Raw genomic sequence first — 22,077 nt, forward strand, 5'->3', positions numbered from 1 at the left:
TATATCTCAGCCACTATGTTGACCGGCTTAGTATCAAACTTTGCTATATATTTGTTCATAGTGTTTCTTGGTTTCATTAGCTTCCTGTTGGAACTTCGTGTTTTTTTTTTACATGTTTACATTACTGTACAGAAATAACCTTGAGTAGATATACAAATAATATCCGTCGAGGTAATAAACCATATAGTTTGCCACAATTTATCGAGTATGATTTCTGGAGTTCTTAGTGACTTTCAGTATCATTTGAATATCGAAGTAAAATGTGTGTTGAAATATCAATTCTGATTCTAACTAACAATACGCAGAAAACAGTCACTAGCAAAGGCCTTCCTTCGATTGCACCCCACATATGATGAATCAGAGATAACTGCCGGTATGTGACTTTAATACGGGTTCAATTTTAGGAGATGATTCGCGGTTTTAGTATCTGATTTAATTGTTTCAATATTTGACTCCCGTCTCCAACCCACCCCTGATATACGAACTGCATATAAACCATCGACGTTAGCGAATAGTGTGTAGCTGGCTCATGCTTTAGATCGACTTACATGTATTTGTGATGCACTTGTATCACGTGGGGAGGAAGTCATGTGTCGCGTAAGAAATCGAACGCATGTATTTTTATGGCGCTTGTACGGGTAGGTAGTACTTGCAGCATCACTCTTATAATATCATATAGCAGTAATATGTTGTGAATATTTTGACCGAAACCCTTCAATTGCAAATTATAAGTATGTGCCTGCAAGGAGATTAAACCGGATACGTCTATCAGGCCAATAGTGGAGAAGTATCACCGTCGGTGATACTTCCGGTGAGTCGATGTACTAAATTAATGATATCTAAAATCTTTGCCGCGCTGAGAATTATAGAATGTGGGCCAAAAACCTCCCTATTAAAATGGTTGTGACATTACATTATGATAGGCGATAAGCACTTTGATAGGAAATGTAAAACGAACGATACTATTTTTGGGTCTACAATAATGAGGGCGCTTGACCTACGTGAGAGGTGAAAGGTTACAGGTCAACGCTGAAGCCTAATTATCATTTTCATGGCAGCACCCAGGTGATTGTTTACCAGCAAACTACCGACGCAGCTATCTGGTCGTTATCGTCGGCTTTGTAATACATAACGGTAAGTACAATACTTCTTTCTCGTGTTTCTTGAACACCGTTATTCCTTTGTAACCTGTCGTGGCAAGAATAGCAGCGAAACGACGAGATCGTGTCTCCGTATCATATCGGAGTACGGTATATATCTGCACACTGAGTCGTGAGTGTAGTATACAGCAGTGACGCGGATGTCATGACAGCGGCGATACGTGACGACTGTAGTACATGTTGTCGATGAGTTAAAACTCGGCTGATAACGTGTCACTGAAATTCATCATATTAGTCGCCTGGCGACTTGAAAAAAACATGCTTTTGGGAAGAGGGATGAGTGTTATACTACAAACATTAGTCCTTGAACAATACAAATATGTCATTGTGAATGGTATTTGTACAACGTCATCAAGACTCAGAGCATCACAAATGTTGTTTGGGGTTCTGAGCTCAAGCTGAAGCGTCTGGTACCATGGTTTGATACCAGACTTGTGTTTTCCATTCGCTATACAGGCCGCCTATCTATGTAATGCTAGAGAGACGAGACCAACACCGTACGATCAAATCATGGCGGTATGTTAAAGGGAAAGCAAACATACATGTATTGATGTAAAATACTATCGATAGTGTTCATACATAATTTAGTCAGTCTAAGCCCCGTAGCTGTTACAGTATGATCTCTTGAGACTTTTGTGGCCCAGCGACATGATGAGATTGACACAGGAGTCCTTATTCACTGTTCACAGAGCTAGACGTAATTATTACAATAGGAATTTTTTCCGTGATGTGCGCTGTACGCGGCGTAAATTTGTGCTCGGTGAAACCAGGAACAACGTGTATCGAAACGGTAGCGTTATATAGCGGTTTCGCTACGTCGCTCTCGGTTCTCCGCTATAACCTTACAAACCCCATAAGAAAATAAACAGTAAAACGAACATTGGTGAGTCACATAAAATGAAATATAAAAAAAATAAATAAAATAGTATTGTGAATAAAAACAAAGCTACAATTATTGCAGCTATCGAAACGGTAGTTGTGATACATGTGACCGTGGTTAAGCTTACACTACTATCTTCTAAAGAAATTGCCCAAATTTATTCTAAATTTTGATGAAGCCGTACGTGTATGACTGCATGACTGTAAAATCGAAATCGTGATGCCATTTCTTATTTATATCACAGACATCCTTGTCTGTGTTTATATATAAATATTTCTCTTCTTCTTCTGACTGTTTTTATATTTCACCGACCGTATCTTTCAAATCACTGACAAGCATAGAAAGTTTATAAACACGTGTGTGCTCGTGCTCTCTCTCTCTCTCTCTCTCTCTCTCTCTCTCTCTCTCTCTCTCTCTCTCTCTCTCTCTCTCTCTCTCTCTCTCTCTCTCTCTCTCTCTCTCTCTCTCTCTCTCTCTCCCTCCTCTCTCTCTCTCTCCCTCTCTCTCTCTCTCTCTCTCTCTCTCTCTCTCTCTCTCTCTCTCTCTCTCCTCTCTCTCTCTCTCTCTCTCTCTCTCCCTCTCTCTCTCTCTCTCAATACTCACACCACTTGTAGAATGTATGTATGTATGTATGTATGTATGTATGTATGTATGTATGTATGTGTGTGTGTGTGTATGTGCACGTGTGTGTTTGACAAACTCTGATATTTTGAATCGTAGCACGTGACTAGTATCTACGATATTGTTTGTGGGGCACCTGCTCATGTTAGAACTGTCATTCGGATGTCAGGTCATGGTGTTTATTTTGATTGTATAAAGTGTTGTATACTTCAGTTACATTAACTAAGCTTATATAATTTTTAAAGGTTAGATAGTTCCATACTTGCATTTTACTAAATTTGCATGGACTTTGTTCCAAGTCCAAGATACCAAGGTCTATATTGTGTTATAAATATTGATTTTGAGTTTAATTGAATTGAATGCATTTCAGTAATTTGTTCGTTTGTATTTAGTTTCACTTCCTGATGATACACCTACGAAATTGTATGCATGCATGCATGCATGCATGCATGCGTGCGTGCGTGCGAATGTCGGTCAGTCAGTCTGTCTGTCTGTCTGTCTGTCTGTCTGTCTGTCTGTCTGTCAGTTTGTTCGCTGATGAAAACGAAGAAAAGAACGACTTCGTTTTTTGTTTACGTGATGATAGAGAGTTTTATTTGGTTTTATTCTTCGTATTTCACGATGTCTTCGCTTAGACAGTTTGACACGTGTTCGCTTTTGTATATTATAAAAAAAATCTATATCCGGCGTGAAAAGACACGAAATATAACAAATGAAACTAATCAAGTCTTCTCCTCGATCAAATTCTAATCAGAATGGTCTTTGAAGGTAGTGTCACAAGTGAACACTCATATTGTGTGGCTTGCAACTGAAATAATTAAAACTCTTTACCCATAATGCTTCAGGCAGCCAACTGAGCCTATACTCTCACTGATTTTGTTAGACAACACCCCCCCCCTACAGCAGAAATGAAGATGCTTTCAAATTGGTGTTTCATTCATGAGACAAGATGTTTTTTAAACACACTCAGACAACTTCATATGCAAAATGGAACATTATAGAGGTACCGCGTACAGTGGGAATGTAGCTTGAAGTAGATAATAAGTTACCATGTTGATCTATCAGTTAGAAAGTAAGCAATTGAAGCCAATAAAATCATCAAGTCCATGTGTATTTGTTTTCAGCAGATACCTGTTCTACAGTACTGAATAACAATGCCCCTTCACCACTTTTCAATGTGAAGGACCCTGCTGCCGGTGTGTGTTGTGTCTCTGGTATTGTTAGTTGAAGGTTGAATAGTGTCTATCTTCTTGTCAAAAACACCATGTCCCCTGAGTGAAACACCAAGGCAACTTCATTTCTCCTGTAATATATACTCTAATTATTTGTATGTCTCAGTAGAATTTGTTTGGTAAAACCTACGACGAAGCTCTCGTGTTATAAACTATTTCCTGCCTACATGCGTGTCTCATTACTGGTATTCCAGTATGGATTCGAAACCCCGCAACTCCTGGCCCAATAAAACTAGTACTGAATCGGTATAATTAAGAATTAATGATCATCAAATTTCCCGACAAGACCAGTTAGTATTTATCATAAAGTTCATCTTCGGCTGTTATTCACTTACGTCTTACTTATTAGATGGATTAGTTCCGTGGATCAATTTATTTATATCGGTTTAGAATTTGTCGATCAGTTAATGGAAGGGTGTGGCTTGTCAAGACTGTCAGAATATCGAATACATTCGTTCGTCTATGGTTCGCGAGTCTTTGTCATAAACATTGCAGTATGGACACTATAAATAATGCAAAACCTACCCCGGGGGTATCGTCACTAAACAACACCGTTCAGTGTGCTCAATTTAATCTTAGCGTGTGTTAGTTTAGTAGATTACTCATAAAATCGCCTATTGCCCCTTCACCCATTTGTCAAAAGCGTTATCAAAGATAAGACGTACTTGCTTAAGCGGCGTACGATACTGTATGTATTACATTGTTCGATTACGACTACATACTCAGTTGTAACCACAGGGAAAAGTTACTAAGAGTAGGGGTATGTCTCAATGTGTTATTATTTTAATGTGTGGTCAAAGCATGAAATTGTTGGATAAAGAGTGTCTTTAGTAATAGAACGATGTTTAACTTGGGGAAAGGAAATAACTGAAGAGCCGGAAGGAAACGTAGCTACTGAATACTGAAAAAAATGACAACAAACAAACAAATAAACAAACACACAAACAAACAAACAAACAAACAAACAAACACATACACAGACACACACACGCGCGTGCACACAGACACACACACACGCACACACACACACACACACACACACACACACACACACACACGAGAAAGTGAAAATGGAAGACAAATCGAAATGTCAAAACGAGGAATAAGCGTACAAACAACATTCAACATCATTGTTTCACAACTTATTTTCAGTAGTTAAAAATTAATTTCAGATATTTGAAAGCACACTACACTGCATCATGTCTCAGTGCCCTTTACAATAGTATTGTAGATACATGACTAAAATGACAATACAAATGACAATACCTACGTTGCTAAATTGATTGCGAAATTTACGTGGCTATGGATAAGGATAAGAAATTAAAACAAATCGCATTCCGTAGTACCACTTACGACATTTTAAAAGAAACAATGCAAGGGTGTTATAGTCTAGTGTAATATTGTTACAACTATCAGTTGACACATCCATTCCATGAATGATGCATTTGTTTTTAAACACCGTGTAAATAATTTCCCTGGGGTGGAGACATAAACAAAGTACAGATTCGTCTTTGATGGATGAGATTTGGTTTTATCTGCCATGCTATGTTAATCACATTACAGCCTGTTTTATGTTACCGTTCACCGGTTCTGTTTGATACAACCACGCACAAACCAATAAGAAAGTGCAATACTACATCAACATAGCATGATTGAATGAATTGAACAGAGTTTTTTCCGATATGTTGTCTACGTGAAATGAACTAAAGTGCCACCCATGCAGACATCAACACATTGGCGCCAGCATGTCTGCATCTAGTTACAGTAAAGGCACGAAAAGTTTGGTCTTGCTGTCTTGTAGTGTAGAGTGTGAAGTTTGTTATTGGTTTCTGCGCATGCTTAAACAAAGGTTAAAGGACACCACGAAACGGGTTGTAATTGATCAGATGTGTCCTGTTTTAAATAGGAATGAATAGAGTTGCAATTACATAAATAACGCCATGACAATAATGACATTGACAAATATATCATTTGCAAGGAAAACTTTTAATACGAATCAAGCTGGGTTTACTGGCTTTTTCCGCAGTCAATTGAAAATACTTACATAAAACCTCAATGAAACTAATGTAGTATCGACGCACGCCTTCTGTGACATTACAATATTTTCTTCTTGCACTGTTGGATCAGTTGAGTGCATATTTAGCATATAAGGGTTTACTCGAACATTTTTTTACGTATAATAAATTACGTCACCAGATTGTTTTACAGTGTATAAGTTATAGCTTTCGTTACCAGGTTTGGGTCTCATCTATTGTACATGTTCTGGATGGTTTAAGTATGTTTCAGTAACTTAAGTAGAATATTGTGAGAACCTTTAAATGTGTTTCAAATATCATGTCCCCCCCAAAAAAAAAGAAGAAAAAAGAAAGCATAAACTCAGGATGTACCCCTTTAATCACAGACAAATATCTTCTTAGTTGTCTGTGCTTTAATCAAGATGGGATACGTGCTCAGCTGTGATATGGATAGTAGACTCTATATAGTTTGACTCTGATATACTAGACAGAAATGAATTTGTCCTTACATTTCGTTTGGAAACACGATACTTCTATTCCTGAGATGTTAGAAAATCTTTGTTACCATGGCATTTACAAGATTAACGTCAGTGAGAGAAGACGAAACCATATTTTCTCTAAATATTCCATAATGATTACTTCATTCCAAGTGAATGACGTGTGTGTTTCCATAGTAATATTTTCTCTCAATTGCGTTCTGAATTCATGTATGAGCTGATTATCCGGTACGTAAATCGTAATGCAGGATTTTCGCATAGACCGTGCCATTTTTGATATCTATTTGAGTGACACTCGCCGAGTAGCATTGAAGATTGAAGCTGTAACAGCTTGTATAGCAGATAACAACACAAGTTGCCCGCAGAAGGTGCATAATTACGCGCGTGGAATACGATAGGCGGGGTGTTAGAGATTTAATTGACGTTGATTGATGAATATACTAGCCCGGGGCTACAAATGTTGATTTTGATGGGGATACACAAAATGATATTGTGCATTATTAATGTCATAGCGCGAGATTCGTTTTATCGATCAAAATACATTTATCTGTGTGTGTGTGTGTGTGTGTGTGTGTGTGTGTGTGTGTATGTCCCTGTCTCTCTGTCTCTCTCTGTCTCTCTCTCTCTCTCTCTCCTGTCATTCTCTCTATATGGATGTGTATGCATGTATGTACTAGTATGTATGTATGTATGTATGTATGTATGTATGTATGTATGTATGTATGTATGTATGTATGTATGCATGCATGCATGCATGCATGCATGCATGCATGCATGCATGCATGCATGTATGTATGTATGTATGTATGTATGTATGTATGTATGTATGTATGTATGTATGTATGTATGTATGTATGTATGTATGTATGTGTGTATAGGTTTGGCAATCATATTTAATCAATGACAGCCCCAAACGCCGTATACAGAAAGAAATAATCCGAAAGGAAGAGGAAGTGGTCTAATAGTATCTATCTGCACATCGAGCTGACTAGTACAATCCAGTACAATCTAAAGTATATCGCAGCAACTAGAAAATGTACAGGAAGTAGGACATATTGATGTAGCAAATAGTGGTCCCTATCAATATAGAAATTCCATGTCACATGAGCAAAGATGTTCGTTATCAATAGATACACAGAAAAATCTGTGAATGTCGCTTGCAGCGTTTTCCTTTGAATTCGGTACACTTAGAGTCTTGTCACTTAAAGCCCTTAAAGCGAAGTGTGTATATTGGAGTTTAAGCGAAACAGAAAACTTAAGCAATCATTTTTACGCCCATAGCAACTTCAAACTTTACGGGTTCAAAGTGGTGGTACTTTTCTAAACCTATAACAGAACTCCCAGCAATTATGATTACGCCTATAGCAACGTCATCACTGACGAGATAACAGAAACCCTAGCAACTATTATTACGTCCATAGCAACTTCAAAACTAACAGGTTAAAGGATAGTGCTTTTTCGAAATGATAACAGGAAATCTAGCAACTATGATTACGTCCATAGGAACGTCATTACTAATCAGTTAATTATAAAGGTAGTGCTTTTCTGAAATGATAACAGAAACTCCACCAACCATGATTACACACATATCAACTTCATCTTAAAGGGTAGTGCTTTTCTGAAATGATAACAGAAAATCTAGCAACCATGATTACGTCCATAGCAACTAGATATGATGTCATTTATTTCATATGTCACGATGGTTTCTCTTTCCGAATCGGTGAATTTTTAAACTTTCTCTAAAATAGTACACTTGCGTTTTTGATTTTGTAATGTTGTTTATTTGCAAGAGAAAAACACGAGAAAGTGTTCTCTCATTAAATTAGAAGAAATGGCAGACTGCATTTTCGTTCAAAAATATGGCAAGGTAGTAAAAATATGACTCAATAGAAATGGGAAAAAAATAAAAAATTCAAATACTTGTCCTATCTCGATATCAAAATATTAACGTGTCACAAAATGCAAGCATTGCTTTAAAAACATTACTTTATGGCCTTTATGATGTGAATTCAATTCATATATAGAAATCATTGCATGTTTGGTCAATATACAGGAAGAGAAGAACCGCCATGGTGACGCCAAGAGAGACACTTTTAAGACGTAGAGTGCTTTCATCTTGGAGCCTACCGTGGATATCACAACGGGTTCGACATTTACGGAAGCGGTATCTTCAAAGTGTAATAGCCCTCCGTATCGTGACATACCTCGTTGATGACACTCGTATTTTTTTTTATAAACTTACATCCAATTATACTCGTGACTACCGTCAACCTGCGACGAATACTGACATCTTCTATTCTCCATGCTCCGAGCACAATTCAATATTTATTTTTTGATGTTTAACAGTTTTCGCTCGACTTATTTGTGTCTTTTTTTGACTTAGGGATATTTTGTTTAATTCTTTAAACGTATTCCCCCACTACAGACCACTTTTACGAATGACGATAGTAAAATTATTCGTAATTTTTTTTTTTTTTTTTTGGGGGGGGGGTGTCGAAGTGTGCAGTGTGTATAAAACTAAGTCTTGTCGTTTTCGCATCAACGTGGATATATATATATATATATATATATATATATATATATATATATATATATATATATATATATATATATATATATATATATATATATATATATATATATATATATATATATAGTTTTGGTAGTACTGGAACTCTTTCTTGGTTGTAACTCGGAGTTTCACGCATGGTGCGATCATCAGACACTCTGATGTCTGATGATCGCACCATGCGTGAAACTCCGAGTTACAACCAAGAAAGAGTTCCAGTACTACCAAAACTATTACGCTCTGCCACTGCGGTATAGAGCACTGTCTTAGCAGATTGATACTCACCGAGTTATATATATATATATATATATATATATATATATATATATATATTAGTGATAGTTAGCAAAAGCCTACGATAGTAAGGTAGGAACAATAGAAAATTTTGTATTTCCAGGTAACCCAACCGACCCTAGATGAAGCCGCCGAAACTAAACATTTTTTACATTGAAAAGGGTAAATTGTCTTACCACATTACCTTTGATCAATTTAAAAAAAAAGAATCCCCTTCCAGAGAAGGCAGGTCTTTTTAGACTATATTAAAATGGAGTCTGTATATTGTGTTCGTATACTTCATATATTTTTGTTTTCATTCACTTCCTTTGTAGTTTATCAAGCCATCACCAGTCGAAGTATTTTGACCAGGTCGAAACAATTTCTTATTTAAAAAAAAAACAAACTAAAAAACTGTGTTTTCGTAGTATTATATCCTCCACATTAAATTGAATTCTACGTACATACGAATGTTGACCCCCTCCCATTCTTGTCCTAAGTTCAGATTCTTATATCTCCATATGTCCGTATGTATTCACACCAATTATTCATGTTGACATTTTCATGTATCTTTAACGATATCTTTGACGCAGCTATTAGTACCTTACGTTTTATTTTTATTATTTAAAGATCTCAAATGTCATGTAACTCCTGTGCCAATACCCAACGGCCCTGCTGTTGCCATGGAAGTTGAGAATTGTTGTTTGGCATGTGTAAATTAACAGAGTATGATTTCCCTCCAGACAATCGACACTCACATGCATTGTTTTGAGTTTCATCTAAATTTTGAGTTTCATTTATATATATATGAACATGATCAATTATGTACAGTGGTTTCAAAGTAACTTGTGTTTATACCTAAAACTGTCACTTATTGTTAATATTGATACATATTTTGGATGAAATCATAGCAACATTATGATTTCAATAACGGTAATTATAACAAGTCTGGTTTTATCCTGCCCACGTACACAATACTAAATTAATTACTTGCCAAGGTTTTAGGAAATACTGTAATGTCATATACAATATAAGAATATTCATACAATCTGACATTTAGCTGGAGGAGTAAATATCCATTAATCTAAATGTTTTCCATCAATATGCAAATTTAATTGCTCTCGTTATTGATTTGCGTTCAAAGCTAAACTTCTTCAGGGTGCATATGGTGTAGTATTTACCATTTATCTGCGAACAAATGGTAGATATAACAAGTATCACAAGCCTCTCAATGAAGGAACAAGAAAGGCGGGTAGGGGCAAGAATTGACTTCCATATAATCTACAATTTGATTTTGTCCAACTGTAAACGTCTATCCCTATACAAGTGTTTCACAATTACAAGAACCCCTTCACATTCAATTCCCCATGATAAAATATCCATATATTCGCCAACCACTGTTTAAAGTAGCATGCCTTGTATCAGTTTACATGCAGAATGGTTCAATACTTTTGACCTCACATTTAAGATCCAATTTGAGTACCTCGGATACATACCTTACCTTATCATCCATTCGAGACACGCAGCTCGGAATAACAAGATCGTATTATATTATACCAGTGCAAGTGTATAATTTATGATTATGAAAAAAACGGAGAAGGTTAACGGTGGCTTGCTAGGACCACAGAACGAATGGTGTAATTATCGTGACGTAGAACGACCAGGTTGTATATCCCATATTTTTGTTCAAGCGCGTTCAACGTGCCCTTCTTGTAGTATAATTAGATAGCATTCTCCAATATTTGTCTTCTTTCAGCCAAGGAAAGTATGAGTGACTTAACGGGTCTTGTCACTACGAGTCGCTAGATGTATTTTCCGGCTGAATTAAGACAAAAATGTTGGAAATAGTATAATTATATTTCTTCAAGCATAATTTATGGAAAAAATGGGAAAAATAATGGCGATTTGGAATGTTTTGACTCATATTGTGGGCACCGCAGAACCAGTGACGTAGACGCGGGTGTCATGATGACGTAGAACGACAAAAAGATTTAGTATACAACCCATATTTTCTGTTTAAAGACAATTTCTTGGCTTGTGCATGGTATAATACTTCTAGTAGTTTCTGTTCGAATTATTAAATCACTTTAAATTTACTCTAACTTGTAACTCTGAGTAAAACATGCCCTGCACAACTCTAAAATCATGACATCCACGACCATGCCATTCAACAACTGAATGCCTTCCGTAAAGGCAAAACCTTTATATTTTTGTTCCTACACATATATGCAAAATTCTGAGCTATAGCTATCATACTTAATTTGAGAGTTCATTTTACCAAACTAGATGGAATTTGAAGCTTGCATACCACTTAATATATGGACTAATTTCCGAAAATCATTAATTATACAAATGGATCATTAAGATTATAAGCGACATCAACACACTTTATATAGGACACATGCACTTTGTTATCGCCAATCCATATACCAACCATATCGAATTTGAAGTATGTATTCTTAAGAATACGGTATAGCCTCACTATCGAAAACCATTAATTATGTAAATGACTTATCAATATTCATTGGTTGTTTACTAAAACCAGTGCCAAAACCTAATCAGTTCTTGTCATTACTATATGGAAGATGTGTAGCTAGCAAATTTCATGAGAATTGATGCGCAAGGTTTTTAGATATCGTGACCATGGACAGACAGACATACATACATACATACATACATACATACATACATACATACATACATACATACATACATACATACATACATACATACAAACACACAGGCGGACACGATAGACAGACAGACAGACAGACAGACAGACAGACAGACAGACAGAAGCTTAACATAACTTAACCTTACGGAAGGTAAAAATTCAATTTTGTTAAAGAACATCACCATCTTATACTAATGATGTTTACTGTAATAAGCAAGAAATTGGTTTTGTTGGTTTGGTAAGAAAGCCTCAGAGGAGATATGTTTTTTTAAAAATTATAATGAAGAGTGAAATGTTCTTCGTCTTCGTATATAGATACAACAAACTCACATTTTCTCTATTTCTTCTTTCACAGAGCGTTGCAACAATCAAAAACCTATTTCTTGGCGAACAAAGCAAATTTCATCATTCTTAAAAGCCTACAGGGTTTCTACATCAAATTGCAGCCATATTTTCAGAAAACGTGATTTACTATGAAAATGACGAGAACTTTCTTGATAAGCCGCTGGCTGATGATTTGAGTGCGTGGGTTTCTATTACGATGCACTCAACGGACAGAACAGGATACGTCAGTGACTGAACGGGTACGCGACGTTGTTCTGAAGACCACCTCGTACTATCTTACAACAATGTCTCTATCGCTGCTGTGGAGAGGATTCAAAACATGTTGGTCCAGGAATTGTCCATGTTTTGATTGTTTTACGGGCGATTGCTCCGGTGTGTGTATGATCGTCATCTGTTTCTGTACTCTGGGTGTATCATTCACCTTGATAGGGATATTTGTGTTGATAAAGGGGTACGTTTATGACGATGATGAATTTATACAAATTGTCGGCATAGTGCAGTTTTCTATTGGGATATTTTTCTGTATACTCGCCGGCATAGGATCGTGTGCATTTACATGGACAAGGAATAGGGCAAGTGTAGTGAAGAGACCCCCACGGACAGAACACAGTGAAGGAAAGCCGCCCTCATCGTTAGATGAACCCGACGATATTCCCCTGTCCGTAATTCAAAACGGTATAACACCAACAAGTCCTGCTTCGACCTATGAACAGGACGCCTTGGATGATGATGAGGTACCACCAACACCGCCACTCATAGGTGACACGCCATTGGATATATCCGTCCATTCGCACCCTTCTTCTGAATTTGAAAGTTTGAATGTGATAGTTGACTGTGAACACCCGGTGGTGGTTGTCAAGCCAAGAAATAGCATTTCGTCTAATGACAGCGAAGAAATCCTGGTGAATAAAACATTCCATTGTCATGCTGATGGCGACGATCAACAAAACCAATACAGGTAAAAATGTGTGTATGTATGTGTGATACTGCAGTGATGTAATTACTTATAATGAATATATTGTCGAATCGAAACAAAGTCATTAGTGTGTGTGTGTGTGTGTGTGTGTGTGTGTGCGTGCGTGCGCGCGCGCGAGTGAGTGTGTGTGTGTGTGTGTGTGCGTGTGTGTGTGTGTGTGTGTGTGCGTCGTTGTTGTTGTTGCTTATAACATCTCTACGGGTACAGTAATACCTGTGTGATTCAGTGCAAATAATTGGCCATAAGAATTTTCATCTGGTACTATTTGGGTGTTACATCGATGGCACTCATACTATTTGTATGGAAGACTTATATTTTGCTACTGTCACACTGTCAATTGTTAGGTACAAAAATGTAGATTCTTCCCATAACTTTATATAGGAACCGTAAAATCGATTATAATTATATTATATTCGTTGCAGAGCGCAAGATTCAAATGCCAAATACGATGTAGGCTCCGACGTTTCGGTCATGGATGCTGAAGATGAACTTGTCTGATGTAAATTTCATGGTGATAATAATAATGATAATTACGATGATGATTATGATGACGATGATGATGGTGATGATAATGATGATGATGATGGTGGTGGTGGTGGTGATGATGATGGTGGTGGTGATGAAAGTGGCGACGTCTACAATGAAAATCAGAGAAGTAGCGTTCTCAATTTCGTATCAAGGAGACCATGTTGATCAAAACACTCCTGCCATCGTTACATTCTGATAACACATAATAGTGTATTTTACATAAATCGGAAATAAGAGCATGTGGTGTATACTCAGGTCCGCATTTCACCAGAATTTAAGAAGCGAGAGAAGACGTGGACAAATCAATTCACGGAAATTACCTTCCATCATTCCAATTTTAGCAATAGCTATAAATCACGACGGTCGTCTGAACTCCACGTCTGTAAGATATGCCGTGTCGGAGTGCCCTCATCGACCATGTGGGTGGTACGACACGATGTACCCTACAGTCTACTTAATCGCCTCTACGATTACCATTTCACACACACACAACGTGTAGGAAGAACTCCCTAATATCTTATATTGTCAAACATCTTTCATTCGACCACTTTCCCTAATGTTTTAAAATTTTAGATAACCTAGATTTTAAATTTCCATCTCATATTGATTGTTCTACGGGATATGAACAGTGTTAACAACTTTTCTACGTTTTTATCTAACAAGTCCTTGCTTTATCAGTAAAGACATTGAACTTAGAAGCCTATTTAAAATTCATTCCAATATAAATCTACCCTCTTACTCACTCTGTGTGGTGTTTTGTATTTTAAAATGTACCAACCAGCAGCAAAAAATGTCTAAAACCCAAAGTTTTGTATCAAGGAGAATTATTTGTACAGCTATAGCTACTCTGTTAATGGATACAATACTTTAATCGCTTTGCCATCATTTCTGATTTTACAAAAAACACACACACTAATTTGCTACTACTACCCCAATCCAGTTCCATAACCTCAAATGGTTGTTGCATGATAAAATCGAAACTACAATGTATACCAGCTGGACTTGCAGTGTGGTATTTTCCCTTCACGACGTGGTCGACCACCTTTCGATCAATTAACAACGTGTAACGTATACACGACTGTCGACAATCTACAGCTACTCAATCATAATTTGAGTCGGTGGCATGGTATCCACTACTGCGCAGACGAGGCACGCATGTGATCCCTACTCATGCGCGCACGCGTGTACAGTGCAGTGTGCAAAAAGTACTGCTGGCGGCCGAAGTGTGATTTTATTTTTCTCGCTCCAAAATTCAAAACGGAAACTAACAGTTGTCAATCTCAAACAAAATTAAATGTGAAAGGCCATGGAAATCCAACAAGTGCGACTAACGAGTCTCTAAAACGTAGTTCTAGCTGAGTTCCTTATGGTATTTATTTTTGAAACTATCGAATCGGATGATTTAAGATTATTACATCAAAGATATATATTTACAATTCGTTTAAGTACGTTTTATCCACGAAAAACACCATCGTTTATGTACATCTGATTTTGCCTAGAAAAAAAATCGTAGGAAATTCCTAGATTTGATTTTGCTCATCAACATTTGCATAAACTATGATAATGATATTTGCCAGTACTATGCAATATAGTGTTTTGCGGGGTTAAAGGTCGATAGAAGAATTTGTTCTATAAAATGATATATTTTCTTTATGAAAACAGTATACAGTAGTAGTTTTAATTGTAGAATAATATATACATGATAGATGTACATATAGCTTGCTGTGAATTGAGGACAATCCCATGATTGATTTCAGTATGGTGTATGTTTTGAGATGTTGTCTTCAATCTTGATCACATCTTGACTTCAGTATTACATGTACAATGATCTACATTACGTGTTTATCTCCCATTCTTAACTTACCATATATCATTGTCTTGTTTTATCTGTTTATTTGACCACAGTCTCCAGACGTTGCTCAGTAAAGCCATCATATCGCACACATAACCACGTAACAGATGCATATTTGTACATACATACATACATACATACATACATACATACATACATACATACATACATACATACATACATACACACACACATACATACATACATACATACATACATACATACATACATACATGCATACACACACACACACTCATACATACATACATACATACATACATACATACATACATACATACATACATACATACATACATACATACATACATACATACATACATACATACATACATACATACATACATAGTGTTCTATTTACAGACAGTTAATTTGCGTAAATAGAATCCAGGCCAAATTTTTGAAAGTCAAAGTCCACGATCTATAAATATTGGCAATAATGCAATTATTAGTCATAATATTTGATATATTGCCTGTAAATAAAAATTTTGATGATTTTACTTACTGTACATAAATGCGGCTTTTGAATGTACAAATGCATTACAATCGTTATGTATAGACGAATGAGATTGATAAAAAGAAATGTCGAAATACGACAAATTTAAAAAAAAAATTATTATTGGTACATGGTTGGTATAGCCTACATGTAGACTCCAATGACTAGAGCTGTCTCTCTATTTGATATCCTAAACTGACATTTTGATTTTGAATATCGCTGTCCTTCCTTACCTACAGTGATAGCTGTGTCACACTGGTCTAGAAGCCACTTAAAATGTGTGCAAAATGTGTGTGTACATTTGAATATAATACGACATACAAAATTAGAGTGAAGTCACACTTCCATGACGACACCTAATTATGGATTCATCATGTGACCTTATTGCATGATCTAAATATGTTTAAATATGTATTCGACCAATCACGGAAATGTCATTTGAGACTAGCTCTGAATGGTCGTCAGAATAGACTTGAATTGGGAACGATAGCGAAAATTTAACAAAAAATCTAAATGTCAGGATATCAGAATTATAGTGTGGTAGCGATAGTTCTTCAAGTCTACAGGTAGGCTATATTGGTTGGCATTATTTACAGCTAAATCTGATTAAAATCTGACAAAGGAAGGTGGCGGTGACGCGAGGCAGAAAAATAGAGCTAAGAACAAGCATAGTGTTTACTAAGTGAAACACGGTAAATAAAAAAAGAGAGTCTTCTCTGTGATTAGATTTTAATCAGATTGCTATCTCAGACCACTTTGTGAAACTATCGTCACGGGTCTGAGGTCATTGTGAGATTGTGATATGTAATTTTTGGCAAAAAATTCAATGTTAACTATCGAACATTTTCATTGAAATGGGGGAACATGACTTCTAGAAGACGTATTAAATTCATATCCCTTGTTACACAGTATGTTTGTCATGTTTTTGTGTGTCGATGTCTCATTATTAGTTTTTGTAAAAGGTTACTTAGTTGGATACAGAATATCAGTTAGGCGTGTACGATGTTTTTATTTTTGTTACATGTTGTTAAAGTTCTTGATGACTTTTATAGACACAGTGATACTATTGACACGTGCAAAACCACACGTTTTACGCCTCGTTCTCTTGTCTAATTGTCCTTTGAATACGTGGAAGTGGTGTTGATTTTTATCAAATGTCTTCGCCGAACACTAAAAGTAACATCGTGCGGCCCAGCTGTTTGTCTATATGTACCATGGGGAGGAGTGTGGATTTTACTTTATTTATCCTCGGTAGCTCATTAAGTAGCCAGTACTTCTTGCCAAAGAGGCCTCGAGGCCGGGATTGATATGGATGTAGGGTGGGGTATCTACCATATTGTTCCCGATCGGATGTCAAGTTATATGCCAATACTATCCCTCGCACTTTGTTGGGTGTCGTGATTGGCTGGAGTAAAGGTGTGTTGAACAGCATGGTCTTGATGTATGTCAGTAATTCGATGATTTTAATGTTTAGAAAATCAGACATACGGACGTGCTGCGACTGTAAATGGTCGTTGTAGTCATGTATGGTAACGAGGGGTGGGGTGGGGGTGGTGTGTGTGCGGGGGGGGGCTTGACAAACTGTAAATATGTGTCAACATTGCTCTCAGCTCAACTAAATACATTTTGTACATTTCAAGGTTGCTTTGAAACAACTCAGCAAGTAAATTTGTCAAAAAGACACCAAATTGACGAACCTAAATGTAATGAACGCACAGTTCACATTCTCTGATTATTAGCAATTACAGATTAGTCAATTATTTCGTTATGTGTTTCCTCTCAAAGTTGTTTGTTTAATCGCAGCATATTAATAGCAGTATATAGGCGTAAATAAATACATAAATATATGCACTAAAACCTGCAAAATAACACCACAGAAACATCTTTGCAGAGAAAACGTTAAACATGTATGTTTCGCTCTTTACAGTGTTGCCATCATTTCTATCATGAGACACCCGATACAGCGCCCTCAACACACCCTTTCGGTACTACGCGACATTTGTTTTCTGATGCTCTGTGACGCATTGCAATAATATCCAATATGATAGGCCAGGATAAATATATTAGAATATTATATTTATGCAGAATATATGTATTTCATGTAGAATTGGCAATATCTAAACAGGAAAGTCTACGCGTAGAGAGAAAACAATGAAATGGTTGATTTTCAGATAATCGGTGTTTCAGCTAAATAAACTTAGTAAAAGGTCGCCTTCAAGAAAGTCGACTGTTTAGTGACGGTAACATTACGTAACTAAGTGGTCGTGTAAGTAGTGATGCAATTAAACTTTTTATTCTCGCAGGAGAAACTGCAATGTTTTAAAGCATATAAAAACGCCAAGCATTATGTAAAAAAAAGCTAGACTTATTAGTTACAATCATATATAATGGACTTTTGAAATTGCAATGGGATGCAGACTTTGCCAAAAAGAATGCATCTCTAATCAAGTGTTGAAAAATGACGTGTAAATTAAAGCGCCGCCGACGGCCACAAAAGTAATGTTGTAGCAATGTTGTTAGTGATATTTTCGTCACGTTAGACAATGAAAAGAAGCAGTGCTTTTAGTAAATAAATATTGTTGTTGAGTCAAACGCGATACATTGTAATTTTAGTAAGATTTTAGTATAGCCTGGCGGAGTTTTATGTAACTTAGTCAACTATCTTCGCTTGGATCAAGAATTCATGAACGCCTTGAGGGAGAGGAATACCACAATAAATCAAAGCAGTTGCATTGAAAATACGCCGCTACAAAGCAAAAAGTCCTTCCGAAGAAAGCAAATGGTCCGGTTATACATAAATTAATGGGGGTTATGATCACTCACTTTGGAAAGTGAAGAGGGATGGCTCTTAAGAAACTATCCCTACTTATTTTCAGACACGAATACATGTAATGGGAAAACCCCACCCTTTTCAGACAGCACGTGAATAATGGATACCATCTTCAGTGTTACGTATACCATTACGATCTGACACACAAAAACAACATGAATATTCGGTATGGACCCCTTTTCGAGCACCCCTCTCGGGCAAATCAAATCCTTAAAAAGTACGTCCAATTCTAACTCGGACGTAAACCTTAAGGCAACACATACCTCAGACCACCAAATTCGGTTGTCTGAGCACATACCAAAACTAAGGCCTATAGTTTTTTCAATTGGAGTAAACCCCCTCCCCCAGGGCATAAATGCTTTATCAACCTAGTCCTATACCTGTCGTAGAAGAACATGTCATTTGGCTGTTGAAAACGGAGTAATCCCTTTTTATTGCCAAGTTTACTTACCATCAAAGTGTTCAGTTTCGTGATGAAAACTGTCTAACAGTAATAACCCAACGATCGTGCGTTTTAACGACAAAGTTTCTTTTGTCTTTGAATTACGAGAATTCGAGTCATGATACATGACCATCCAATGTTTGCTTAGAATGTCTACCATATTACGACCCTTTTTGAAGCGAGCATTTGTTAATTTTGCCAGAGTATTGATTTTTGTCATGCCTGTTCCATTGTTTCTTTCACAAAATCTAAAGCATTTACCAGTAAATTAACAATCTCTTTGTAAGTGAAAAGCATTACGTCATCTATTGTCCGAAGTTTGCCCGAATTGTTCTACTTTTACCAACAACGAAGCACAGACGCCAAGCAGACCACGTCGCTTATGATGGAGAGGAGTGGATATTATAGAACTTGAGTCGTATAATTTTATCCTCCAGTGGTTGATTCGAATCTGTGCTACCGACTTGTGAACCTAAAATCTTAAGAAACTGTTTCACTTGAGATTGGATCGGATCATGTCATGCTTCTGCATGATCTAGCTTCCTTGGAGGTGTGTATTGTACCGTGACGTACTCACAAAGTTTTAGTCAGAAACCATGGGAAAGGGTAAACGAGCACGTGGAAGACGGACACGTACAAATGAACGTAAGAAAAGACATGGGCGGGATACTAGTAAAAGAAAGTCTCAAACTTCATCCAATGGGGGAAAAGTATCACGTACTAAATCGAAGCTCGAAAGTAGAGACAACTTGAACCCTAAATCGAACTGGTTTACCTTAGCATGTATCCTTATAACGTCGGCTTTGTTTTTTCCTGGTCTAGCTCTGATTTCTCACGGCGATTCCACGGCCTATCTAAACATTGGTAAAATTCTGATGGGACTTTCGGGTATATTTGTCGTTGTATGTGTAGTTGTGGGTTGTTTGTATTGCCTTTGTTTAGCAGATACCAATGGCGACTGTTGTGACTTCTCTTGCAACTGGGACGGCGAGGAGGAGGATGGAAGTTCTGCCATGATGATTACAGACGAGTTGCATGCACCTTTGCAGTCACCAAGGAAAATGCTACCTAATACAGCGTCAAATAGGATCGGATCGACATTGATGACCGCTGAAAATAACGAGGAAGATGCCGCCATGATTGCCACTATTAACAATACATGTAGTATGAAGGACTCGTGTGAAACGACGATGTATCATTTATATAACGAAACACAACCATCGAAACAGAGAGACATACCTCAAAAGCCAGACACCCTCACGTTACGGTAGGTCGAAAGAATACAAATTCTGAAAGGTCACGGGTATCTGTGGTACATTTTTACCAGTACAGAATTTCTACGACCAATACATTGCACTGTAGGGAGCCTTCAGTAATTCCGGGGGGGGGCACCTTTTGCAAAATGATCCGGGGGAGAGGGGACATGTTTTAGACAATGGGGATAGGGCCATAGTTTACTTTAATTCATTGTATTTTGATTTTGTCATCCCACCGTTGCCACCGCTTGAATCTACATCCTACTGCTTAAACATAAGATAGAGTTAGGATAACTACGATGAAATTGGTTAGTGTTAGGTACCGTAATAATACTAATATCACAACATATCAATCAAAATTGCTGATGACAACTATGTAGTGAAATAATAGTCAGTTATGATGTGAGGAGCGAAGTGGGTCTCGCAGGAGTAACACAGGAAAACTTGGCTTAAGTGGAGGTGTTGACAATATCTGGAGTGTGTTCACCTATAGTGTTTGGGAATTGACGTTTATGGCCTTCAGCTTAGCCAAAACGATGCAAACACAGAATATTGATTAACGCATGCGCAGTGCCTTCACACACTAGTTAGGAAATAACGTAACCAATTCCTTTAAAACTTTCAACTTGGTGGCAGCAGTATGATTGAGTCATTTAAGCCATTGATTCTGGGACTAGTGTCCTTTTCCGTGTCTAGCAGTACGTCTAGTGGTGCTCAATCCATTGTCCAATTTGGCGCTATGTAATATGAGTGTTTAAAGTTAGCTGGATTCCTCGAGGGTCCTTGAGCTAGACTCGTAATCAACAGGAATTGCTTATGTTTTGCCAGTGTCACAAAACCACTTATTCCGTCTCCACGCTATTTATAGACACAGGGAGAAATGACTTTATAATTATATAAAGTTTCTTAGCATTTGCTGACAGGTTTGCGTTAATCTGCATATCACCAGAAAATCCAATCAATAACTTCACAGTGCAGTCTACACATTTGACTCCTTATCTTGTTATTTATTCCCCAATTAGTATTTGTCTTCGAAAGTACGAGTGACCTAAGGGGCCTTGTCTGGCGAATCATAGTGAAAAAAACCCTTCAATATATGTAACGATTTTTTTCTTCCGTAATTCAACTCAAATGTATTCATTTACATATTGTTACTTTTTATTTCGTTTCTAACACTGCAGTTCTCAAGATGAATTAAAACCACCTGTTTCTAACCAAGCCGAATTGTTTCAGTTTAAAGTTGTACGTCCAGAGCTACATGTGGAGTTGGACAGACTGGAGAGAACCAACTTAATGCAAGAACTTAAAGTGCCCGAAATGACTGTAGATGAAATAGATTGATCAGTGTCAGTGACAGTAAAATCGGTGTGGTAACTTTAGTATCCATCGATATAAAAGTAACCACGCTACAAA

At 37.0% G+C, this 22,077-nt stretch overlaps 1 protein-coding gene across 1 annotated transcript; it reads left to right on the forward strand.

Moving 5' to 3' along the window:
- The first annotated feature begins 1,046 nt into the window (after window positions 1-1,046).
- On the forward strand, window positions 1,047-13,785 carry LOC144436011 (uncharacterized). Its single transcript, XM_078124682.1, has 3 exons — window positions 1,047-1,134; window positions 12,277-13,224; window positions 13,665-13,785. The coding sequence occupies exons 2-3, from the start codon at window positions 12,551-12,553 to the stop codon at window positions 13,738-13,740; spliced, it is 750 nt and encodes a 249-aa protein (XP_077980808.1). The 5' UTR covers window positions 1,047-1,134; window positions 12,277-12,550; the 3' UTR covers window positions 13,741-13,785.
- Window positions 13,786-22,077: the final 8,292 nt, after the last annotated feature.

This window comes from Glandiceps talaboti, chromosome 5, assembly GCF_964340395.1.
Source record: "Glandiceps talaboti chromosome 5, keGlaTala1.1, whole genome shotgun sequence".
Lineage (NCBI taxonomy): Eukaryota > Metazoa > Hemichordata > Enteropneusta > Spengelidae > Glandiceps > Glandiceps talaboti.